We start from the raw sequence: 26,280 nt of genomic DNA, 5'->3' as shown, positions 1-26,280 counted from the left end.
TCTTTCCTGTCCAGGGCAGATGGAGAGACCTTAAGTCATGTCTTTTCTCCAGGCTCAATTTTTCCATTTTTTATGATACTTGGTTACACAAATAATATTTGACTTGATTTGATTTGAACACAACTTTACAGCACGTAACACAAGTCACAGGTGTCCATCCAGAGCTGTTACAGACTCTCAGGTGTCCTCGTATATGAACTGCTTGTTGACTTTCTCCTGCTGCCTGAGTTTCTGGCTGCACGACGGTCAGATATATTGGAATTTTTAGGGAGAAATCAGGTCAGGGCGTCTTTGCAAAATTAAAAACCATAATCCCAGAAAATCTGAGGAAATATTTATGCTTCATATCACATATCAAACGAGGGAGAATTCAGAGATTCCACTGGACTTTATGGCTTCAGTTCATTTCAGTTCATGGTGTGAACTTACATGTCTTCCTGTTAGTGCCGCACCTCCAGGCTGCAGTATAGAGAAAATCATGCTTTCATATTCAAATTCAGCCTACAGCGAGTCACTCAAAGCCTCTTTCCCATCAGAGTTCTTCTCCTCCTATCGCTCCTCTTTCTTTTCTTTCTTCTCCCTCTTTAAACACCTCTCCCCATCGCCTCCTTTCTTACATTCATCTTCTCCTCTCTCCAGTCATTTTCTATGTAGGTCAAATAGCTGTGTTAAATGTAAATGTCCCTCATGCATAGCAGAGCAGGCCTCCCTCAGAAATACAGGGACTGAATGAGAAATGAAATTAAACACCTCCAGCCACTTCAAATGAGTGTGTGTGTGTGTGTGTGTGTGTGTGTGTGTGTGTCCTGGTGTGACCCCGCGGAGGCTGCAGCCTCCGGAGTCGATGTGAACTTGTTGAAGTGGTTCACCGGCTTTAATGAAGGAGTGCGGGGGCGACGCGGCGGGCGGGGTCACATCTGCTCAGGTCACACAGGTACGCCTCAGCACAGGTGTCGACCTCGGGCCGAGAAAACAAAACAAACACATCGGAGAGGGCGACCAGAGTGAGATTAACACTCAGAGTCCATGAGCTGCAGTGATCACTCAGTGAAACATCTCCAAACTGTTGGTCTGGTTAAAGATTATTTTTATGGTACTTTTTGGCTTTTATTGGACACGGACAGGCAGGAAACAGGGGGACAGAGACGGTGGTACAACATGCTACAAAGGTCAACATGTCCAGATTTTAACTAGCAGACGGTGAAGCACCTACTGCAATGTCAGCAGAACTACCAGCAGAGAACTGCAGTTTGGAGTAAAGTCTTATTGTATAGAATAGTCTCAGTTTTCTTTAACACGCATAGAATTGAAACAGTTGGTCACACAGATCACCGCTTGATCTAAAAAATATCTTCTGTTTGCAGCTGTGGCAGTTTTCGTGAATAATAAATCTTATGTTGATAAATTTAAAGGACTTTTGAAGAACAGATTGATGTGGTTTGATCTGCAGTGTACTGGTCAGGCCCCACTTTAAACAGTGTGTTAATGGAAAGCAGCAACACTGAGGTGAAAGGGTCTTCAAACGGCTCCGGTTTCTGGGTAACAGATCACACTTTGATCCCCGCTCAGAACCAAACCTCACTGCAATAAAGTCAGTGAACCAGAAGCTCCTCAGAGCGACGTCTGAAAGAGCTACTGGCCGCCGGTGGGGGATACGACTGAGTGTGAGTCATTACTCCGTCTGTACGCCCGAGGAGGAAGCAAACGAAGGATCTGTCATCTGAAGAGTGATTTTCCTCTGCAGCGGGTCAGTGCGTTTGCTCACAGAGACGAGTCACGTCGGGGTGAGTCGAGCCTCTCTCCTCTGAATCTCAATGAGCTTTTCTGTTTTTTTGGGGGTTTTTTTTTTTTGATGACAAGCAGCAGACCTGAGGTGACCGTCGGCTCGTTTAACTGCTGCCGGATGTTTTACCAGCAGGTCATCGTGAGGGTCACGGCAGCAACACCTCCACAGAGCTGAACACCAGCTGACACAGGGACAGTTTCAAGAGATTTGTGTCATTATCACATTATACACTACATTATGAACTTTATGTGAGACTCTGAATCAAAGACTATGACAGATTATTGAAGCCACTGTTGAGATTTTGAGGAAAAATGGAAGATTTGAAGATAAAAGTCATAATATTACAATACTTTAATGGTCATAGTCAGTGTTGGGAACTTCCCTCAAGCTGAAAAAAATAAAATAAAATCTGTGATGTCATCATGATGTAAAGTCTGTGGGCTGAACAGGAACTCATGGGTGGGAGCAAGGGGGGGAAACACTACTGCATATATTCACTGGGCTGTATAACGAGGAAGTAAACCTGGAAGCTACAAAACTTTTTTGGCTTATGCACCAAGCAAAAGCAAACAGCTCTCGTTGGACTGAGTGGACACCATCTTTGCATCTTTGTCTAGTTCATCAGAATATATCTCGCAGCGTGAGCTTTCCAGGTGATTTCTTTTATGTGTTGCATTGATGTCTGAGGTTTTTCTTTCAGGATTAGAGAGGCTGCTTTCTGTTTCGTTTCCCTGCGTGCAGCAATGTCACTGCAGCAAACCTGTGGAACATCCAAGCAGCAAAACTCAAAACTGTACTTTTAAACTTGACTGTCCTAATATTAGACAGTACAGGCACAGGAAGAGTCAGCACCTACAAATACCTCAGCATATGACCCGAGGAAAGATTGGTGTTGAATGTTCACATGTATGATACCAAACTACTATTGGAAAAAACTGTTTCAGATTATGGCGATGTGATTTAAATGCATGTAAAATCATATCATCGTGTTGCATTACGTTTTGCGCAGGTTCACACACTCACCACTGCATTTTATATGAATCTTTAGGTTGGTCTTTTCTGTATCAGAGGAGTTAAACACATTTGCTGCTCTTAATTGTCAAAACATGTTTGGTAAATTACCCACATAAATATCCACCCATTTATTCTATCATACCAGCAACTGTAGCACCTGATCCACAAGCTGGATTCTTTTAAATGTCTCCAGGTTTCACTCTGAACTTGGTAGAACTGCTTTGTTTCTTTTTATGCACCCTGGACATGGAATGAGGTGCAAAATACCATTTCTTTAGAAGCGCTCCAGTCTTTCAATACCTTTAAAGGTCTTTTACAAGCTGCCCTGAAGGAAACATGTTGCTGCTTCACATAATCCTGGACTTGTGGTGGATTGTGATCTGGATATCGTTGGTATGGTCTGTATGTTTTACTGTTTCTCCTGTTATGTGTTTTAACTCATGAAATCAACCTTTATGTGAAACTGCATGTGCTGCCATCTTGACCAGGACGGACAGATCTCTTATCTCAGTGGAACCTTCTGGGCAAAATAAAGGACAAATAAATAATAATAGTAGTAAAATAAGTAGAAAGTAACTTATTACACTTCCTGAGGAATTTGCCCAGCCCTGGTCAAACAGATCAGTGCAGTCTGTCAGTCTGTGAAGCGAATGACCTGAGGTTAGAGTTCTCACCAATAAGCTATTTTTGAGTATTGAAAAGAAAATGAAACTAGTTGCGTTGTGCATGAGTCAGTGACAGGATGTGTTTGTAGCAGCAGCTGGAGCACAGCTGGTTTTCTGCAGACAGCTGATCCACAGAGGTCAGTCATGGCATCAGAATGTGATTAAAGCTCGGTGAGTTCAAACAGCAGCCAGAATCACCTGACCCATCCAAACTGACACAGTGACACCAACATCTGACACTTGGACTGTCTCTGCACAGGCCAAACACTCCCAGCCTGGCTCCAGACAGAGGCGGGGCTTAAGTTAAGTTAAGTCAAGTTAAGTTAAGTCAAGTCCAATTTTACTTGTACAGCCCAAAATTATAATTTGCCTGAGGGGGCTTTACATTCAGTGTCCTCAGAGGGACTACTAGCAGCTAACGGCATGGTTTTGGTTTTAGGTGCACTGATGGTCTGGAACAGTCAATGGTTGCAGGTGGCCCTGCTGCAGCGGACCCTTGTGGTCGTTTCCTGTGTCAGATGTTGTTTCACCCCCAGTACCTGGCAGGAAGTTGACAATTCTGCAAAAGGCCACACTCGTGAATAAAAGGAGACGTTTTAGCCTCACTGTACTGCTAGAGAAAAGGTCACGAGGTCACTAACATCCTCTGAAATTATCCTCTGAGGACCGTGAATGAACTTCATGTCAGTCGGGTGCTGAGATGTCTCACTCTGGACCAAAAATCTGGACAGAATAACTCAAACAGATCGTTTTTTCACAGTGTGTGAGATGAACATGTGTGTCTGTCCCGTACATTAGGCTGCAGAGAGGCAGAGTGACTTTAAATTTTTAATTTTCACTCTATGAACTCCTCTCAGATAAAATCTGGTGATTAAGGTTTCAGAGCGCCTGGTAAATGTCATGTGAGGACAGGTGTGGGGCTGCGATATCATCTTCTTCCTCCCTCTTTAATCTACACAAGTCCCCAGCTGATCTCTGGGTAAATTTACATTCCAGCGGCCCGAACAGTGCACACACCACGGTGCACTCATCTGAATGTAAATGCTGAGCTGATTGCAGAGTGAGGAGAGTCTCCGGTGGGCGGAGGATCTCTGAGATGTGAGAACATAGGCAGCGTGTCCTCAACAAGGTCACCAAAACCTGTCCCCAACTTCAACCACAGTCAGGTCTGCACAGGAAGTACTGGAGTCAAAGAGGGAGAGGACAGGTGATTGATAATCGATTAACTCTTCATAGTCTGTATAAAGGAAAAAGAGTTTTTCTTCTAAAAACATTCTACATGTTAGAACATAGTTGCTAGAGAACTCTGTAGAACTGAATCATGGAGTTAGACCGTTAAAGTGTTCTTCAAAGCTCCCTAACCGTCGGGTACTGATGTACCTTCAGCCCAAATCAGTCCAGCAGTTCACTTCAGCTCGCTTCAGCTCCAACAAAAAAACCCCCCATCCTGTCACCGTCCTCTGGCTCAGGTGGATTAAACATGTCTGGATGTGTCCAACCAAGCTGCTAGACAGAGCATCCATGTTTCAGGCTGTTTTCAGGTCACAGAGGTGTGATGGTGGAGTGGACACGCCCACAGTTCCTGACTGTTGCTGATTGTTAGTAACAAGTTCAAGTTAATTTACAGGTTGTTAAGTTGTCCTACCTGATGTGACCTTAGCTACTTCTTCTCTCCTGCACCTGTCCATGACGCCAAGGAAGTTGGTAAAATACATCCAGGTTGTCTCTTCTTCCTCTCTGGCTTCAAAGTCTACTTGTTGTCATGGTGATGGACAACAAATGAGATTTATGTAGAATCAGCTGAGCAGTTTTGTTGCATTGAGCAGAATGAAGATAACTTCCACTGTTTGACCTTTTGAACTATAATAACAACGACTCATTCGTTGGCACAGTTGCTAACATTAGCATTGCTAACATGTTATCCTCTGTTTTCTCCGTGATGAGTCTGACCTCTGACCTCTGACCCGTCACTCACACACACAGCACTTCCATGATGGTCATGATTAGGGTCAATTATTTTCTTGATTAACTGATTAATAATTGTTTGATCCGTAAATTGTTAGAAAATGTAAAAAAATGTTGATCAACTTTTCCCGAAGTCCAAATGATGAGACGGAGACTCTCCTCCTCCTCCTCCTCCTCCTCCTCCTCCTCCTCCTCCTCCTCCTCCTGGTTTGATGTTTGGAGGCTGGTTCAGGTGAATTCTCCTCTTTCTTTGTTTTTCTGCTGTAAAGTTTCATCTTCTGCACCTGTTAAACTTCGGAGGAACTCAACCTAGAAATGCACCGATCTGATTGGTTCAGTGGGCGAGCGCCCCCGATGCTCCTGTAACTCGGAGGAAAAGATCCGTCTCGTTCTCTCCCTGGATAACCTCCATCCCCCTGAGACGGCCTGTGGACTGAGCCCATATTTCTGTACAGAGGGATTACTGTGCAGCTGAGAGTCAGCTCAGGACAGACGTGTGGAGGGAACGTCACCTTAAATCACCACAAACTTAAAAACCCTCCACAAAAACTGCTGCAAACACACAGAAAAGTTCCTGACCAGTCAACCTGAACATGATCTGAACCAAACTGAGAGGGAACACTTCATTTCTTTTAACACTGAGGAACGTCTAACTGTGTTCTGAACAAAGTCGTTGGAACATAAAAAACTGTAGAACCCTTTGGCTGGGTTCTAGATAAAAAAAAAAAACACTTTATGAAATCTTTATGAACTTTATGAACTCCATCGTCTCGCCTCCTGTAGATGATGTTCTACAGACTGACTGTACTTCCTGCTGCTAAACAGGAAAACACTGAATAAAACTAAAATCTTCATCCTGAAGTGAAACTCAGTTTCAGTTTGAGCTTCACTGTTTTCCTGTAAAGTTTTTTTTTCTCGCTGCACTCTTCACTTTCTTCATCTTTCTTTCTTTCTTCTCCTCCTCCTGTCCTCCACTGACGCTCCTGTAAATTCAGCACCATAAAAATGAAATCTATTACTTCCTGTCTGTCCTCTCTCTCGTCTCCCAACCTCTGTCGTCCACCTCTCACCTTCACCCCCGTCTGTCTTTCTTCCGTCCTCCCTCCTCCTTCGATCCATCCATCCAGCATGTGTTTCTCCTGTTTTCACCTCCTCCTCCTCCTCCTCCTGGTGACCTTCTCTCCTTTCCTCCCTAACCCTTCGTACGTGCTCTGAATTTCCTCTCTTCAGTCTTTTGTCTCCTCTTCTTGTTTCCTTCTCTCCTCTCCTTTGTCCTTTCCTTTCATCCTCTCCTCCTCCTCCTCTCCTTCCTCTCAGTCAGTTATGGAGCAGTAAAACTCGTCTGCAGCTGCACATCTGTTCTCTTGTCACCTCGTTATGTTAAAGAAATGACTCAGACAGAAGGAGAGATGTCACCTCCTCCTCCTCCTCCTCCTCCTCCTCCTCCTCGTCACTTCATTTGTCCTTACCTTCTTGGTTTTGTCTTTCTTCTTTCATTTTATTTTCCCACCTTTTCCTCTACCGTCTCTTTCTTTTCATTTGTCTTCTTTTCACTCAGGACGAGAGGATGAAGGTGATGGAAGGAGAAAAAATGGGCGTGGTTTCACCACCGGCTCCTCCTTTGAATCAAACTCCACCTGCAGACAAGCACAGGAAACAGTTTGTTACCAGAGAAAAGACAAAAGGGACAAAAGACAGTTAAAGACAGGAGAAATGATGGCTGGAAAACAACTCTCCTCTACTTCTTCCTCCTCTCACAGTCAAACAAACCGAGCATCTCTGTCGCTGTTCGCTCATTCGGTGGAAGAACACCGAAAAATTGTTAACGTTCTGCAGCGTCACCAGCACGAGCCTAGACCACACCCACACAGACCAGAATGCATTGCAGCTACATTACAGGTGCGGCTGAACCAGTGTGCGGCAGGTTGAGGAGAAGTGGGTTCAACAAAGTGTGAAAAGGCTGAGAATAATTATGAGACGAAGAGAAACCTCCAGTCTGGTGCTTCAAACGAGTTCAAACATAAACACTCCTCGAGTCGACGCTTTTAACCGCCGAAGCTCTTCCGACGGTTATTCCCGCCGGACCGGAACGCGGCATTATCTCTTTCTCTGGTTCTTTGCTTTGAACCCGCTCACCCTCTCCTCCCCCCCGCAGCTCGTCTGCGTCTCCGAGGACCGCTGTGTACATTAGTGTTGATCTATGAGTGTTGATCTATGAGCTGATGTGTGGATGTTATTGGAGAAGTCGTCCGTGTCGGAGCGCGAACACGTCGTGCTGAGACGCTCCCCTGTAAGCTGTCCTACATAAAGTCACTGATGAACTTCACCTGAACTCCTGCTGCTGAGGCCTGTTTTAATGTTCACCTACCACACACACACACACACACACACACACACACACACATCAAACATAAACTGATCACAACAAATGAAGGAACAGCTGGACAAATTAATAAACTTCAAATTTGAGGACGTCATCTTGGACTTTGATCAACATTTTCTGATATTTTATCGACCAAACAACTGATTGATTAATTGGGAAAATAATCAGTAGTTGCAGCCTTACCTTGTTTCTCGTCCTGTTACGTCTTTTTTGTCTTAAGTTTTTTACATCGTTTTTCATCTCGTTGCATCTTTTGCATCATGTTATGTCAGTTTTAGTCGACGATCATCTTTAGTTTCTGATGCTTTAAGGAAACAGGAACTGATCACTGAAAGAAATTTCACTTTTTAAGAAGATTTTAGGTCACAATTATACAGAAACGACTTCATGCAAAGATGAAAACAGATGAAGGTGAAGATGGATGAGTTGGAAAATAAAGGAGGAGAAGAGAGGACAGAGTCCGTCTGTCAGCTGATGGAGGACAAAGATGGATATCTCTCTTCCTCTTCTGTTCTTTTGACTCCTTCACTCTTTCCTCTTTCCATCTTTTCCTGTTTCTCCTACTTTCTTTACCTTGTTTTTCTTTAAATCTTTTCTTTTTTCACTTCTCTCGTTCTTTTTTCTCCTAATCTGTCTGTCCTCCATCATTTCTTCACCTGCTCTCTCTCTGTCTGACAGATGGCAGGTCATTGGCCGATGTCACAGTGACTGATTGATGATTGGTCCCTTCAGAGAGCGCCTGTCATCCAGCTCGTGTGATTGGCTCCCTGACAGTTTGAGGGACCTCCGCTCGACCGATCTACAGTTACAGCCAAACCACAGGAGAGAGAGACTGTTACACTGTAAAATAACTTTCAACTGGTTTTATCCTCAAATTAAATCAACACGTTTTCTTCAACAAGATTCTTACAGATTACTTTTTAAATAACTCCACACAGCTCACAGAAACTTAGATTTGATGACGCTTGTAGAAACAAAGCTTCTCGTCAGAAACACAACAACAAGTTTTATAAGCCAGTTTTTGCAGCGATCCCTGTCGCCTGTAAAGATTCATATCTGTACGTCTCTCGTTATTTTGCTGTTTTTTAAACTTCTCCGACAGTAAAACAGGAAACTCAACACGCCACAGAAAAACTTTGACCTGAACTGAAAGGCAGAAAACGTAGAGAAGAAAATGGACAGACTGAGGAACCGAGAGGAAACCCTCAGAGAACGTTTGGCGGAGGCAGCCTGGGAAAAAGAAAACGACGAGTGACGTGACTGACAGGTCAGAGAGGAAGAGGAGGAAGGAAGAGGATGAGCGGATGGTGAAAGTGCAGAGTCGGCAGCAGCTTTTTTCCAGACACCTGTCTAGTATTTCATTTGAAGGATGTGTTCCCACCCACCCCACCTCCCCTCCCTCAGAGAGGCCACACACACACACACACACACACACACACACACACACACACACACACACACACACACACACGTCCAGAGAACCTCTCTTTACTAATATTTAAAAGAAGTGGAGGCGTATGTGATCGGATTCTGACAGAGTAATTATTCCCCAAACTGTAATGTCAGAAAATGTTCCGCCTGGATTGAAAACACTGTTGTGCAGGAATATATTACATTTCTTCCTCTAAAGACTCTCTGGAATCAGACGGAGCAGCTGCTGCTGCTCAAAAGTTCCTGAAGAGACATTAAGAAAAACATGTTTATCCTGTAAAAGACAAATTAATGTGATTCAACTTTTCCAATATTCCATAATTATCAGATTAAACAGTCATAATTAGGAGATATAAAGTCAAAGGATCCTATCTTACACCAGAACAGTTGCCATTTCTTGGACATCTGCAAGACAGCAAATGAACTTATACCTGCTCTGTCCATGGAGGAGGTCTGAAAATGAAAGTGTGGCCAGACGCGTTGAGTAAAAACCACTCGTGCTTCAGACCAGCTAAAACCTGGTCGAAGTGCAAAGTCTGTGGTGAATGAGTCTGTCAGCACAAGACAGCAACCAGCACGTTTAGTCCAAGAACACACACACACACACACACACACACACACGTCTCTACAATCACAAAACACCTTTCCTCGATGTTGTACGCGTGTATCTTGAAAGTTCATCTCACTAATAAATAATCAGTAATTGTTATTATTCTTATAAAGCGTAATAAATCTGAACAGACCTGCAAAGTGGAGTAGCGAAGATGAGATGAGGAGGAGGAGGATGAGGAGGAGGAGGAAGAGATGAAGCATAGCTGTACCTCAGTCCGGTTCAGGCGGGTGTCCAGCTGGATTAGGATCCAGCTTTGTCTGGGTGGGTTCACCTCTCCTCTCTGCTGCTCCATCTCTCTCCTCGACTCCTGCTTGATAATGATGATGCTTCAGTCTAAAACATAACCAGTTGCATATCTGCATGAAAGTACTACAATGACTACAAATACAGAAGTAACACATGACTCGTTTTGCTTTGGAGGCGTCCTGCCCTTTGACTCCTCGAACCAGGAGATCGGGCTCCTCACTTTAAACATCTCCTCCTGATGAGAGCCGACTTTCTGATTGGTTTATTGCATGTGCGGCCTAAACTCACCCATGAATAAATCAGGGCACTCGGACGCAGCTGATAGGTGTCAGGTGACAGGGCAGGATACCCAGATGACAAAGGTGGATTTAGACACACCTTGAATAAATTAAATGATAAATATGATAGGACCCATAATCTATTCCGTCTCGTCCCGTCTGTCCTGTGTGATGTCCTCTGATGGATCCAGCAGTCAATCGTCTTTTCTGCGTCTTATTGTTTCGTCCATTTAGGTTGAAATCAGTCTTGATGTTGGAAGGTGGCGCACGATGATGCAAAATAACAATAATTCACCTCAAAGGAGGAGAAATTTTGTGTTGAAGATATTTGTGTTCAGATGTTGGGAGGAAAAGTAAAAACTTTTTTGAAGGTACGAGCTGATATCTGGAAACTCATTGACTCAATCAGGAAAGTGTTGTTGTTAAATGGCGGATCAACATGGCGTCCTCTGTGGACGAAGAGCTGCTTCCTCTGTTTTTTCTCTCTTATACACTAATGAAGATTATTCTTCATTTCTGTCATATCCTGAAAATAAACCCCATCAATCTGACACACTGGACCTTTAACTTTATTAAAACTTTATTAACGTGATATTTAATAATCCTGTTCAGAGCTCGGGTAGAAGAACGTGATGCCACCCTGGATCTGTTCTTAAACGTCTCCTCGCCTGCTGCTCAACGTCGTGATGCACAAATTCATTATCAAACTAATTATAAAAGTTTATCTCATGAAAACTCCTGTTAACAGTTTGTTTTCCAGCTCGGTAGTTTCCTGATAACCTCAGAGGAAATTTCCAGGAAATTCAATTAAAGCCGCTCGCCGTATTTATCATTTCATCACATCATTATGGAAATGTGGATCCAGACTGTGAAGCGTTTCTCGATTCGTCACTGGAGCTGCACAGATGGATGTTTGAACTCCTTCTGAAACCTTCGCTCTCGTCCCGCCTGTTTGTCACGGCGGCGACAGGTATGCTCGCCGCTCGCCGTATCTGATTTCTGCGTCCGGTCCAGGTCCAGGCGGGGGTCTGAGCCAAGATTTATACGTCAGGTTTGTGTCGGGTGCTCTGGGGAGGCTGCGGAGGTTCAGGCTGAGGGAAAAAAAGGAGCTCTGTGACGTCCCTCATAAATACAGAAAAACTAAAAGGCCTCTGCAGACCCTGCTGGACGTCCCGACGCTCAGGACGGCATTGTTAAACCTGACATGGAACTTAAGTACGGCAACCCGCAGGGGCCACAAGTCAGAGAAATGAGCCTGTCCTGCTTCCTGCTCAGGCTTCAAAGCAGAGCAGAGCGAGGTCAGAGGTCAGAACACGTCAGCCTCCTTCAGACGCTGCTGTCCTTCAGAGAAAAACACTAAGAATTTTATTTTACGTTCAAAATCAGCCTGAGCTCTGGGAGCAGACAGACGTGGTGACTACAGCTGTGTGTTAGCAAGAATCTGCTGATCCGGTACGAAAAAATCACAAGAAACACCACATTAATTCATTGTAGTAAGTAGGAAAAACTTCTTTTAAGTTTAAGCTTTATTGAACATTAAATAATTGTTTGTTATTCTGATAATTGATCGGTTCGGAGAAAAAAAGTTCAACTATTAAATTTTGGAATCAAACTCAAAACCTCTAAACTTTGAGAAAGTTTTTGAAATAAACTAAAAGTTTTGGATGTTTGAAATAAAAAATAAAAATTATTGTTTGTAGGTAAAACCTTTTCAAAACTTGAGCTGGGCTCAAAACCCAAATCTATTGACTTAAGTTGCCTTTAAAGTTTAAGTTTTCTTAACTTTTTTCACTTAAAATATAAGCAAGAGGACATATAAAAAATATATAATATATAACAATTTGAACAGAAGAAATATAAAAATAGGAAACTATAAACTGGGGAAAATATTTTAAATAAGAATAAAAAAGACCAAACTAGAAGTGAGTGAGAGCTGCCATCAGTGTGACATCATCTTCATATCAACTGTTTATTTTGAGGAAACAAGGTTTTCTGTAAAAAATGTCAGACTGCTCCTTTAACACAGAGCAGCATGATTATTGATTGAAGCTTTTCCATTAATTTTATATGTAATCTGTGGTGGAAAGTAACTAAATACTTTTACTTAATTCAATTAATTGTGCTTAAGAACAGTTATGAGATACTTGAATGTTTCCATTTTATTTAACTTTATACTTTTACTCCACCACAAAGAAATATTGTACTTTTACAACATTTACATGGATTTGACTTCTGTAGTTACTAATTACTTTTCAAATTAAGAGCAAAAAAAAAAGATTTTAAAGATTAAATCAGTGGATGATGTGGACATTTCTTCTCTAAACTGTTCGAAATCACAAACACATTAAAGAATAAAGTTTTTTTTCTGACCCTCTGGAGGGACCCGACCCCTAGGTTGAGAACCACTGGATTAAACTACTGAACTTCACAGTGTGAGGTGGTTAAAACCAGCTTCACTGACTGCAGGATTAATAATCTTATCATGTAAAATATAATAAAATATGATTTACAGAAGGAGTACTTTTACTTCTGATACTACATTCTGAGTAGACTGTAATACCTGAGTACCTGTATGGTAACTGAAGCAGTAAAATGTCTGAGTTTCTTTGTTTGTCTGAGAGGAGCTCTGTGGTTTCTGAGCAGGTGAGTGCTGTCACCTGCTGGATCAGGTGTGAAACTACAGGCAGAACGAGAGCAAACATCCTGATGAAGTCCTCAGAAATCATGTCCCACCAAAGATAAGAGCAAAAATTATTATTAGCAACATTCATTCCATTTTTCTCTGAAAATGTTTTCTTTAAGGATTTATATTCATGAAGAATATGTCCTTTGAGAAAAGTTTTGTTTTAATGTCTGAACTGTCTCTGTGTCAGAAAACAGACCAGAATTCACAACTTCAAACAACCTGAAAATGTCTTAAAGGTGTAAAAATATGATATCAGAGAAGAGAACCTGATTTAATCAGGCATAAAAAGGGTCAGCTATACCCCAAGGACCCCTGCCTCACTTCCTGGTTTAAAAAAAGCTCAAACACTGGTAAAGTTTAAATTCATTTAATAATATTTCTATCAACATGTCGACTCTGTAGTCCTTCTAAATCAAAGATCAATAAGAATTATGGTTTAAAACAGATCAGGAACAAAACACAGCGCCACGCCTTTGAATAATCACAAATTCTGTCTTTTTATTGGACAGACGGAGCGACGAGAGGAACGAGGAGAAGAACAAAGATGAGAGTTTAATCTGTCCTTACAAAGTGTTAAAGGCACAGAGTCCAAATACAAACTGATCGTCCACGTTCCCGTCATGTGATCACAGTGGACCAACATTCAGACGTCACATGATCAGAGGAGAAATGTGACAAACCCTGAGGTTAGTAACGGTGTTCCTCGAGGCTCTGTTCCTGGTCCTCATTTATTCAACTGTAATAATCTACATTTCTATGCAGATGATGTGGTTAATCTGTCACGAGGAATGAAGAGGCTCTTTTCTTTCATTCAGTCACTTTCACACGTAGAAAATCAGGAAACCTCGGTGTGATGTGTGACTTTAAGTTTGCTAAAATCAATCGTACGTGATGTTTGAGAAACTCAGCTGTTCTTCAAAAACCATGAAGGTGAATCAGTGTGGAGCAGCTTACAGTGTGATGATGCTGCAGGAACATTTTTATCCTCCACAGTTCATGTTAGTAACACACACTATCTCTCTCTGTCTCTCTCTCACACACACACACACACAGTCTCAGAGTTTGGCCTTGGCCTGGAAGAAGTTCATAATGGCGTTGAAACACTCGTCTGATGTCCAGCGCTCCATCAGACGCTCCACCTCTGCATCGTTCACTGCGTAGAGACGCTCCTTCTCTGTGGAGCGGATCAGCTGTTTAGACAGAGACAGAGACTGAGACAGACACAGAGACAGACAGAGAGACAGACAGATGGAGGGTTAATTACATTTGCTTATCTAAATTATATTCAAATCTATGTGTTTATGTATTTATTTATTTATTTTGAGGAGTTTAATTTCAGTGGGTTTGGACTGTTGGACTGTTGGACTGTTGGACTGTTGGAGGACAGAATGATGTATTTCTCACAAGTCTCTGCGCTGCAGTTTGCTAGTTAGCTACAAGTTACCAAAACATTTTGTGTGTGTGTGTGTGTGTGTGTGTGTGTGTGTGTGTGTGTGTGTGTGTGTGTGTGTGTGTGTTTACGTTGGGGGGCAGCTTGGCGTAGGCCTTCAGTCTGGTCCAAACCTCAGACTGGAAGCTGCTGTCAGGGAAAACCTCAGTGACCAGACCGAGTTCACTGGCCTGAACCGCCGTCAGCTTCTTATTGAACAGCAGCATCTCACTGGCCTGGAGGGGGGGGGGGGGGCGTTACCAGATTATTACCAACACACACATCTACGTTAAACAGAAAGGCTCACAAAACGTGTGTGTATGTTTGTGTGTACCTTGGCGGCGCCCATGATTTTGGGGAAGGTGTAGGAGGAGCATCCTTCAGCGCTCTGACCCAGCTGACTGAACGGAGTGTGGAAGGTGGCCTGACAGAGAGACGGTCATGATGTCAGCCCAAACAAACAGCTGTGTGTGTGTCTGAGTGTGTGTGTCTGTGTGTGTGTGTGTGTGTGTGTGTATACCCTCTCTGTAGCGTAGACCAGGTCGAACAGTGCCATCACTGTGACCGACACTCCCACAGCCGGTCCGTTCACCACGGCAACCAGCGGCTTGGGGAAGTCGATGTAGGCCTTCACATAACTCCTGTAGAGAAAAACCACAGAAGAGAAGAAGAAACGTGATCTTTATTTGTCTGAAACTCAGATAAAACAGACTTCTCTGATATTATATAAGAGAATTATAATATATTTTCAAATCAATCATGTTAGCTAACATTATGTCTTGTTTGAAACTTGTTGCTTCCTCTGAATAATAATCTTAAATATCTTTTAAAATCCATGAAGGTTTTCTTCGTTTTATGAACATGTCAAGTCTCAAACTGACACGTCTGAGTCAGTCACAAGTCCACAAGTCTGCCTCATGATCAGTGGGTCAAATGATCAGATAAATATGCAGCAAATCAATCATCAATCAATCAATCAGTGAGTGATCACCTGAGCAGGTCTCCAGCTCTTCTGGCCATCGCCTCCAGTCCGTCATCAGGGATCTTGGTGAAGTTGGTCAGGTCGTTTCCACTGCAGTAAAAATCACCAGCACCTGCAGTGAAGAGAGAGAGAGATCACATGATCACATGATCACATGATCAGAACGTCTAAAAACAGTTAGCTCAGTGTGTGTGTGTGTGTGTGTGTGTGTGTGTGTACCAGTGAAAACAGTGATGACTGAGTCGTCTTTAGCCGCCTGCTCCAGAGCTGCAATAATCTCACTGTACATCTGAGAGAAAAGAGAACAAAAGAGAACATCACTAGAACAAACAAATTATTAAAATAACTAATAATTAAGTCACATTCATCAAAATCCTGGGAGAAAGTTTATTAATCTACATTTCAAACTTTATGTAAAATATAACTGAATGAAATGAATGAATGAATGAATTCTTTAAAATATTAAATTTTTAAATATTTAATCATGTCTAAACACAAGAACAGCCAGGGAGGTTTTAAATGTTTAATTTTAAATAAATATTTTAATTTTATATGTTCAATAACTCTCAGTCTGAGACATAATAAAGTTTTCTGTTTTTTTAATTTGTTCTCAAATTCATTTATGAAAAAAGAGAATCTTGTGTCACAGGCTCACCTCGGTCGTGATGGCGTTTTTCTTGGCCGGTCGGTTCAGTTTGATGGTCGTGATGTTGTCCTCCGTGGTGACCACGAGCGTCCCGTACGCCGTCCCGCTCCCAGCAGGCTGCGCGGCCACCTGGGCGGAGTCTCCACCTTCTGCCGCCACCAGAGAGCCAACCAGGTCGCAGTACTGCTGCCTGGCTTCGTCCTGAGCGACGCAAAGACGGTTTGTCAGAGTTTAAAGGACCATTTCACTAAAACTGAACCATGCAGCAACAGAGGTGGTGACATCAGGTGTTATTTTAATGTTGATGAAACAGATTCTTTATTTTCTGTCCTGAGATTAAAACGTGACCATTCAAGAATTTTTCTGCTGCAGTGTGATCAAGTACATTTACTCAACTACTAGACAATTTAGAGGTACTTTTACTTTACTTGAGTATTTCTATTTTCTGTTTCTGCTGCTAAAGATACACTAAGACAAAGAAGACGAACAAAAAACAACAAAAAGGACGTAACAGGACAAAAAATGATGAAAAAGACACAAAAGCCAAAACAAATAAAAAGACACATTTTGTCGTTACGTCTTTTCCATCGTCTTATTACAAAAAATACTGAAAAAGATGCAACAAGACAAATCTTTGTTTTTTGTCAAAAGTGATGTCCACTTTTTTACTTCTGTACTTTTATACTTTGAGGACATTTCAGAGCCTGTAGTTTTTCACTTTTACTGCAGTACACAAGTTGAATCAGTACTTCTACTGCAGTTGTACCTGAGGTAAGGAGCCCAGAGATTTCCAGGTGTCCCATTTGACCTTGTTGACAAAGTCCAGCATGCCTGGTTTGGGGGTGTTGCAGGGACCCTGAGTGGCCTGCAGGACGAGGAAGACCCATGAGTGTTGAATGTTTTACTGTATAAATATTCAAAAGTGAACGTCATACAGCTGCCGACCGGCAACATCTGGAACAGCTGGAACGTCTCTCACCTGTTTGAAGAGAGCGTAGATCTTCAGTTTGACCTCGTTGCCCGGGTCATTTTTCAACATCGACAGTTTGCTCTTGGCCTGCTCAAACTGTTCCACCGTCGCACCTGCACACGCACACACACACACACACACGCACACACACACGCACACACACACACACACCATCACTATCACTGATGATGCTGCCCTACACAGGAAAAAGGCAGGACCTTCCCAGAGTGTAGAACTGACTTAGTTAGTTGTTTGATCAATAAAATGTGAGAAAATGTTGATCAGTGTTTCTCAAAGTCCGTCTCGTCTCAATTTGTTTGACAGTCCTCTTATCAGTTTGTCTGTCAGCTGTAAAATACTAGTCTGTCCTTCTGTCCTTTCTTCAGCTCAGTGAAATAAATGATCATGAATAAATACAAGGTGAGAAGCAGAAGATTTTTTTTTTTTTTGACCTATCTGGACTGGGACCAGTTCCAAACAGCTGATGCAGCAGGTACTCACCCATCAGAGGAGAGGCTGTGGTGTGGAACTTCAGACTGGGGACGGTGGAGAATCTGGCCAAACTGGTGAGAGAGAAGAAAACACTGGTGACTTTCTGCAACTGTCTGGTTTCTCTAACGTCACAGACAGATTTCAGGGATGAACTGACGCAGATGTTCGCCTCCTGATTCATCAACTCAGAGTTTCTGCCGATAACGAGGACAGATCCAACACCAGCGCCCTCCAGGGTTTCCCCCAGCAGAGTGGTTTGGCCCAGCGCCGAGGGGCCCGACGGGGGCCAGCAGCAGACCGATGGAAGATTAAAGGTTCTGTGATTCTGCAGAACTGACCATTTTAAAAAGCCATAACACAGATGTCATAGGGCCCTACATTAAGTCAGAGCTAAAATCTGCTGGAAATATTATTACATGATGATTTGTCATATTATCTGACAATGTACAGACTTTGAATATGATTAAAGCTGCAACTAATTATTATTTTCATAGTCAGTTATTTCCTCGATGAACTACTTAGTTGTTTGATCTATAAAATGTCAGAAAATGGTGAAAAATATTTATCAGTGTTTCCCAAAGTGCAGGATGACGTCCTCAAATGTTCAGTTTACTTTCATAAAGGAGTAAAGACATTTAAAAATGTTCACATTTAAAGACACTGGAACTAGGGATGATAACAATTAATCGATAATCAATTGATCAGCGATTACAGATGTTACAGATGTAATATGATATGAAGTACGTCAGTGTAACAAGGGATCAATAAGTATGAATGATTCTGATTGTGGGTCTGAAAAATCACACAACAACAACAACAACAACAACAACGACAACAAGCTGTGGATGACTCAGATCTAGGTTAAAGGTTATGAAAGCTGAATGTCAGGTTCCTTTAAAGGTTCCTGTCTGAGAATCTGGAGGAAAGGTCTCAGTTAGCACAGCAGCAGCTACACACCGGGCACAGCTGGTTTGACCCCTGTGTAAAGTTAAAGCTAACTTTAAACACGATGAACATTGTTTGACATTAAAAACCTCTCACCTCGTTAATCTGACGGTCCTCCAGCAGGGAGAGGACAGTCTCAGACCTGCAGCCGCCATTTAAACCCGGAGACAGGGGGGACCAAAGTCCAAAGCTCGGGGGGACGGACTGAAGTGGGTCAGTTAGCCGTGGAGGAGCTAACTAACTTAGCCACAGTAGAGCTAACAGCGGCGAGCTACTGTTCACGGTCGTTTCGGGAAGGAAACCGTTGATTTGCGTAGCTCTCGCGAGATTTGTGCTCGTAATCTATTTCCTGGTGTACAAACTAATAATGTTTTATAACGTGGCTGTTCCTGCGGTTAATATCTGTGAGTTTATGGACAAACAATCCGCTCAGAGTCAGAGACTGAGCAGGGTTTGGGTTAAAGTGATCGATCTCGCGAGATCTCTCGCAGGTCTGGGGTTTCCTTCTAACCAGAGGCAGGCTGCTGTTTACAGCGCTGCTCCCGCCCACCTGTTCTTCTATTGGCTGAAGCGACACGTCTGACACTCTGATTTGTCGAATGAACGCAGGCTTCGAGAGCGGCTGTCAGCGGTGCGTCCTATTTAAACCAATTGGAGGGCACGCTCGAGGCGAAGGCCCGCCTCCGTGCGCGTGCGTGGCCAATGGGCGCTGAGCGCTCATGAATAATGCGGGCGGTGCGGGCTGCTCCGGGTCCAGATGATGCAGGAGCTGTGATGCTCTGTCCGCATGTCTGGAGCCTCCAAATGACACCATGCCGCAACCGAAATCCCGGAAAATCGCCGTGCTGGGCTACAGATCGGTGGGTAAGTCCTCCTCGTGCTCTTATTAGTCACATGAAGCCACGCCTCTTCTATTAGTTGATATCAAGCTGGTTCTACGAGAGGATGTGTCCATCCTGTCCTCAGTCCACAGGACAACATGGACACAACATGGACCGACAGAGCAGCTGCTGTTCACATACTTGTGTAAAATGACGCTGCTGTCTGTAAAGATGAGGGGAGGCGTTCACGTCAAACTTAGAGTCAGTCCTTCCATCCCATAATCAGGTACGAGCTGTTATTGGTTAGCTGTCAGCCAATCAGATTGTAGGGCAGGTGAGGCGTGGTCCTGATGCTGCAGCTTCACAGCATCATGGCTGACAGTCATGTGAAGGAAGGGACGTCAGCTGTAGAGCTGCAACCACTGATCCATGATGAAAGTAACTGGTACAAGAAAGATTAAGAAAATATGTCCAGACGTGTGTCTTTACTGATGTTTGATTTATTTTTCAACAGACAGGATTAATTCAATCAGTTTATTCTTTTGAGTCATTCTTTTAGAAAATAAAAGTCATAATTGTCTGATTTCAGCTTCTTAAACATGAATATTTTCAGATTTTTTTACTCTCCTCTGACAGTAAACTGAATATTTTATGAGCTGGGGACATTTGAAGACGTCCTCTTGGAGACGTGTAATTGTTGGTGTGTTCAGGTGCACAACTGAGAGCAGGAATCCTTCCTCCAAACCTTTATTTAAAAAACTCAATTCATCACTCTTGTCAGACTCCATTGACAGAAACAGTAGTTTTGTCATCGTGAAACAAACTTCATTCAAACTCAGCAGAAACAAAATAAAACTGGTTAAACTGTTCAACAACAGTCAACTCTGGTTTGGTCAAAATAAACTGTTTGTTTGCTGTAATAAATAAAAGTGAAAGTATCAGTAGAGTGGACATCAGAGAAACACAGTAGAATCAGAATATTTACTCTCTCAACCAAACCAGAGCTGCTTCTGTTTTTTATTGTCTTTTTGTATCAGACAGAAGATTTAATACGTTTCTCTTTGATCAGATAATATGTTCACTAACCACAGGCTGCGTGTGTGTGTGTGTGTGTGTGTGTGTCTGTGTGTGTGTGTGTGTGTGTGTGTGTGTGTGTGTGTGTGTGTGTTTCCAGGGAAGTCTTCTCTCACCATCCAGTTTGTGGAGGGACAGTTTGTCGACTCCTATGATCCCACCATAGAGAACAGTAAGTGTGTGTGTGTGTGTGTGTGTGTGTGTGTGTGTGTGTGACAGAAAAACCTCGGCCCTCATGAAGATTTAACGTTGCATGTTCTCATGTTCTCATGTTCTCATGTTCTCACACCGTTGTGACTTGGTTTCATCCATATGTAGATAAAACCTTTGGAATACAAAAATGTTCTCAGTAGAACCTCCTGGGTGGGACAACACCTGGGGCTTATGGGAAATTGTGTCCATTAAAGTTTATGTCCTGTGTGTGTGTGTGTGTGTGTGTGTGTGTGTGTGTCTCAGCGTTCACTAAGACGATGACAGTGAACGGTCAGGAGTACAACCTGCAGCTGGTGGACACGGCTGGTCAGGTGAGCTCATCTTCAGGTAACTTGTTAAAATGACTTTTATTTTTATTTTGTTTATTTATAATCGAGCGTCTTACTAACGATCAGAGGTGTGGACTGGAGTCACATGACTTTGATGACTTGAGACTTAAATCACCAGATCCACTTTGTGTGAACCAATCAGACGACAGCAGAGAATCATGAAGAACTAACGGTGTGTTACTAAAAACTGACTCCAAAGTTTATTTTATTCATGTACAAAAACTATGAAGAACTCACTGTCTATCTGTCTATCTATCGATTGATCGATCGATCTATCTATTGATCCGTCTGTTGTAGGATGAATACTCCATCTTCCCTCAGAGTTACACCATCGATGTTGACGGTTACATCCTCATCTACTCTGTAACGTCCTATAAAAGGTTGGACTCTTTCTCACTGTCCTTCTCGTTTGTCTTTAGTTTTTATTCTTTAAGTACATTTTCTTTTATCTGTCGCTCTTTTTCTTTTTGTCTAAATGGTTTCACTTTCTGTTTCTTTTCTTTCTCTAATGATTCTGATGATGAAAGTTTTTATAAAACTGGAGTAAAAATCAGTGAATTCAGTGAAAGTTGTTGTGGTCAAAGTGTGAAATGTTCAGATTTTTCTCTGGTTAACGATTGAACCGACTTGTCTTCAGGATTAACGAGCTCTGTGAAGGAGCGGCTGGTTAACACGGTTGCCACGGTGATTAACTGATTAACTGTTTCCCTCTGACCATATATGGTAACAGTCAGTCAGCGTGTTGTTCTTGTGTCTCTGTAGTTTTGAAGTGGTCAGAGTGATCCACGAGAAGCTGCTGGACATGGTGGGCAACGTCCAGTATGTACACACACACACACACACACACACACACACACACACGCACACACACACACACACACACACGCACGCACGCACACACACACACACACACACACACACACACACGCACGCACACACATGCACGTACACACACACACACACACACACGCACACACACGCACACACACACACGCACGCACACGCACACCCACACACACGCGCGCACACACACGCACACACACGCACACACACACCCAGTGTTTGTGTCAGTGATGTGATGCTAATTTTTTTTTTTGTCTCTACATTTTAGTTCAGTGGCCTTTTTTGGGATCATTGCAGCCTAAAATACTTGACGCTTTTATGCTTTTTTTGCGACGAAATTGTGGTAAAAAATGAAAAAAAGTTGCATTTTTTTGTATAATTTTGTAAAGTTCTGAGTATTCTAACTGAACTCACTGAAAAGGCTCAAAATTACAAAAACAATAAAAATCTTCTTTATTTATAAATGAAGAAGTTCACCAGCAGAAAGAAAAAAGAAAAATCTCAAACTCAAAATCAAAACCAAATAAAATTACAAAATAAAAGTGAACCGAGCGTTGATAAATGTCAATAACAATGTCTTTACCTGTGACAAAACAAAACAAAGTGAATAATTAAACAAAATGGCTGCGATTTGATCAAATGAGGTCGTGCAGAATTCACAGGGATGGTATTGACTTATTGATATTAAATGAAAGTAAAAGAACAACATTATTGTAAATATTATAATTAATCTGGGGAATCATGTCTCCCGTCTGTAGAATTCTGTATGAAACATAACTTTGTTTGATAAAAGCACAACAACATCTGATTTAATTTCATGTGATGAAGAGGTGAAATAATCACTTTTTATATAAATCTGTCATTTAGTGCTTGAATTTGACTTGAAAAGGTCCTCTAAGGGGACCTGAACCCCAGGTTGGGAATCAGTGTCGTCTGTTATTGATGATGATCTGTCGTCTCCTGTCAGACTGAACTCTGGGATTAATAAACACGTCTGTGTCTCTGCAGAGTACCGATTATTTTAGTGGGAAACAAGAAGGACTTACACATGGAGAGGTAACACACACACACACACACACACACACACTCACACACACACACACACACACACACACACACTCACACACACACACACACACACACACCCTCACACACACACACACACACACACACACACACACACACACACACACACACACTGAGGGCAGTTACATCTTTTCAACATGTCTGGAGTCTCAAACCTCCTGCAGGTTCCACCAGTCAGATTTAAGTCTCTTTCTCTGACTGCCGTCTCCACAGTGAAATTTTGTATTTATGTTAAAATTTCTCAAATGATAAATAAATGATAAATATCGACAGTGTGGCTGCACTTCATTTTTCAGAACACTAATAAGACGTAACAAGCTGTAATTTGTGTTATTAAAGCTTATTACAGGGTAATTAGTGTCTAATAAAATATGTTGTGTTTCCGTGGAAACGATTTCAAGTCAAACAAACAGAAACTTCAGTATTTTTTAACCTGGAGCCTCGTTTCATGTTTTTGTGTCTCAGTGACTGATGGGAAATTGATTATTTCAGTAGTAATAGAGAAAAAATATCATATGAATGTTTGTGTTTGCAGTGAGGACAAACGGTAAAAAATATGAAAAAGTAAATATGTTCCAGATTAAAATACTACACGCGACTTTGGGCACCTATTTATATATTTTTGTTGTAACTTCTGAAAATACTTAAAATTAAAATTCAAAGATTAAAAAACGCCCGTAGTTGAAGCGACGTCAGAAAAGCAATAAAACAATCTGGAAGTCTGATTGTCACACAAAGTCACAAATCTGATCAGGACAACAAGCTGTGATGTTCCTGCAGAAAACTACGAGACAGTTGTTGATGATGTTGATGTTGATGTTGTTGTTGATGTTGTTGTTGTTGTCGTGGTCGTGGTCGTGCAGAGTGATCAGCTTCGAGGAGGGGAAAGCTCTGGCCGAGTCGTGGAACGCTGCCTTCCTCGAGTCTTCAGCCAAAGAAAACCAGGTGAGGACAAAAGTACAAAACTAAAGTTTAAATTACTGATAAATTCATTTTACCTGAAGATCCTGGACATCTGTCAACAGTTTTAAGTTTAGTTTTTTATTTTTTAATCATCTATATCTTTAAATGCCATAAATAGATGCAATAAAATGTTTGGATTAATATTCCTGCACTTTAGTTTCTGACAGTTTGGAGATAAAGATTCATGTCAGTCATTAAGGGAGCTAAAATATACAGAAACAGTATTTTTTAATTGTGGAAAATATAGAATGACAGTATTTAGTCTGAATTTTGTCTGTAAGTGAAATAAAAATCCAATAAAAACACAAAGAGTTGATAAAGTTCAGGTGTTACTGGGCAGATTAAACTGATTTAGCATCTCAACATTATAGTCTCACATGTTTCCAGGCACCAGAAAGATGGTAACCTGTTTTTTTTTAGGACTTTAATGGCGTCTAGTTGAAAATCTTTGATGGTTCATTTGGCGGCCATCTTTGACACACAGAGACCAACGAACAGAAACATCACTGACATCATACCGCCGCTCTTTATTGGTGGAAATGAATGAATCGTAGGATGGAAACAGTGTCAGTTCTGCCATGTTGTTTCAAAACAACAACAAAATGATTTTTGTACATTGAGTTACAGTTACAGGATGTAAACTCTGTGGCGCCCCCTAGAGGTGACGGGCAGCGCATTTTAATATGTTAGCTTAGAGAACACTCAGGAACACACGTCTCCTTTGACCTGTTCTGATAAAAAATTGATAAAATCCAAACCGATTGATAAATTAAAAATCAAACTTTCTTGCTACAGCGCCACCTTGAGGTCAGTGAGTGTCTTTTTTTTTGCCTGAGTAGTGGGTGGAATTTGCAGCCCCTAATTACACATTTATTTAAATGTAATCTGGGCTGGGCGAGTTCTGCAGTTGTAAAGTTCCACTGAGCAGGAGAACAGAGACGCAGCAGGAGTCTGTCAGGAGAACCCAGAGTAACTCCTTCCTCTGTGTGTGCAGACGGCGGTGGAGGTGTTCAGGAGGATGATCCTGGAGGTGGAGAAGATGGAGGCGGGTCAGCCACAGGGTCGGACACCCTGCTCTATGATGTAGCTTCCAAAAACTCTGTCCTAACCCCACACACATCAACCCCGTCGACCCCCAGATACCCCTGATACCCCCGTCACCGTCCGGGGCAGCGACCGACAGCTGACAGCAGCCTCCATGTCAGTCCCAACAGGTTCAACCAAACTCTGTTCAAAAATCTGCACATTTAATGATGACCTGCATGTTAGAAAACTAAAAACACTCCGACTCTGAGGTTTTCTGTCCATGAGTCTAAAGAAGCACACTCAAAGCATCATGGGAGACGTAGTAGTTGCACGCCAACAGACTAGGCACAGATTCACCTCAGGCAGAAAACCTGAAAAGCAGGTTTCACAGAGAGCCGGGGACACGGTCACAGCTGGGTGGACCCTGTAGCGAGCAGTTCTGAAAGTTGATTTTATTTAAATAAATAATCTTTTGTGTGAATCTCTGTTGAGCTGAATTTAGCGTAAGACCCTGAGGATTTGTAAAAGCTGTCGGGTTTTCTTTCACACAGTCTGTATACTGGTGAATCTGTGACACAAGACCAAATGAACAGATTTTCAAATGGGGTTTGGTGTGATGTTTGCTTTGTATGGAGGGCGACCTGACATCCAACATTTATGAGGCTCATCAGTTAAACCAGAACATATGAAGATGATAACAGAAAAACTGCATGAACAAAAAATCTGTTTATTCTAATAAATACTGGAAAATAAGAATTTATCATTATAATTATGATTATTGAAGGCAGTTTTGATTCTTAGGAGACGTGTAGGTTTGATGTGATTGTAATATCAATTAAAATATGATTTCAAAATGGGTTTAATGACATTATTTGTCAGTTTAACACTTTTTAAATGAGTCTCACCTCATATTTATTATTATCTCAGTTCATTAGGTTTGAATAGATGCAGGTGAAGCTGGTCTGTAAGTCCCTGAAGGTGATGACACCGTCTGCTGCTGAACTGCCTCAAATCATCACTCCTCTGTATTAGAAATAATAATTTAGAGAAAAAAAAAAACACTTTTTATATGAAAAAAAAAAGAAATATTTCTGTTTTTATGATTGTTCTCATTAAAGCTGTGTTCTATTGTTTGGCTAAAAATCTGCTCTGTGTCTTTATTGATGATAAAGATGATGATGATGATGATGATGATGGTGGTGATATCCATCATGTCTCATGGCTGGACGCAGCAGAATAAAGTCATAGAAATGATGAACACAGTGTGTGTGTGTGTGTGTGTGAGTGTGTGTGTTACCTCTCCACCCCCCCCCCGCCCCGCAGGTGTCAGTGATTGACAGCAGGTGCAGCCAATCAGGGTTTGGGTGTTAAAAGCCTGGAGAGTGCAGGGTCCA

The 26,280-nt window shown here is 42.1% G+C and overlaps 2 protein-coding genes across 4 annotated transcripts; one reads left to right on the top strand and one right to left on the bottom strand.

Annotated features, from left to right (window-relative positions):
• Positions 1–13,794: 13,794 nt before the first annotated feature.
• On the bottom strand, positions 13,795–18,705 carry eci2 (enoyl-CoA delta isomerase 2). Of its 3 annotated transcripts, none has more exons than XM_084747365.1 (11): positions 18,628–18,705; positions 17,596–17,657; positions 17,104–17,207; positions 16,891–16,989; positions 16,134–16,325; positions 15,698–15,767; positions 15,488–15,590; positions 15,017–15,137; positions 14,831–14,920; positions 14,589–14,732; positions 13,795–14,278 (listed from the first exon to the last, which is right to left on the bottom strand). In XM_084747365.1, exons 1-11 carry the CDS (start codon positions 18,684–18,686, stop codon positions 14,123–14,125), a joined length of 1,200 nt encoding a protein of 399 aa, XP_084603491.1. In that variant the 5' UTR covers positions 18,687–18,705; the 3' UTR covers positions 13,795–14,122. The 3 variants fall into 3 exon arrangements, with proteins under 3 accessions (XP_084603491.1, XP_084603489.1, XP_084603490.1); XM_084747363.1 differs by having other exon boundaries at positions 17,596–17,919; positions 18,628–18,644; XM_084747364.1 differs by lacking the exon at positions 18,628–18,705 and having other exon boundaries at positions 17,596–17,923.
• A 252-nt stretch (positions 18,706–18,957) lies between these two features.
• LOC146307914 (GTP-binding protein Rheb-like) lies at positions 18,958–25,268 on the top strand. Its single transcript, XM_084747381.1, has 8 exons — positions 18,958–19,395; positions 20,527–20,598; positions 20,883–20,950; positions 21,266–21,348; positions 21,731–21,787; positions 22,820–22,867; positions 23,761–23,842; positions 24,855–25,268. Exons 1-8 carry the CDS (start codon positions 19,344–19,346, stop codon positions 24,945–24,947), a joined length of 555 nt encoding a protein of 184 aa, XP_084603507.1. The 5' UTR covers positions 18,958–19,343; the 3' UTR covers positions 24,948–25,268.
• Positions 25,269–26,280: the final 1,012 nt, after the last annotated feature.

The sequence above is a fragment of the Lutjanus erythropterus genome, chromosome 21, assembly GCF_056507025.1.
Source record: "Lutjanus erythropterus isolate fLutEry1 chromosome 21, fLutEry1.hap2, whole genome shotgun sequence".
NCBI classification, from domain to species: Eukaryota; Metazoa; Chordata; class Actinopteri; order Lutjaniformes; family Lutjanidae; genus Lutjanus; species Lutjanus erythropterus.
The sequence above is the reverse complement of the archived record's forward strand: the minus strand, read 5'-3'. Positions and strand labels throughout refer to the sequence as shown.

Bases quoted from the DNA above. Each gene is read 5' to 3' on its own strand.
- eci2 (XM_084747363.1), bottom strand. From the start codon at position 17,767: ATGAATCAGGAGGCGAACATCTGCGTCAGTTCATCCCTGAAATCTGTC. The intron at 15,591-15,697 runs GTACACACACAC...TCTTCACTGCAG, and splicing joins AGTCATCACTGTTTTCACTG to GTGCTGGTGATTTTTACTGC. The intron at 14,921-15,016 runs GTATACACACAC...TCTCTCTGTCAG, and splicing joins TGGTCTACGCTACAGAGAGG to GCCACCTTCCACACTCCGTT.
- LOC146307914 (XM_084747381.1), top strand. From the start codon at position 19,344: ATGCCGCAACCGAAATCCCGGAAAATCGCCGTGCTGGGCTACAGATCG. The intron at 21,349-21,730 runs GTTGGACTCTTT...GTGTCTCTGTAG, and splicing joins TCTGTAACGTCCTATAAAAG to TTTTGAAGTGGTCAGAGTGA. The intron at 23,843-24,854 runs GTGAGGACAAAA...CTGTGTGTGCAG, and splicing joins CTTCAGCCAAAGAAAACCAG to ACGGCGGTGGAGGTGTTCAG.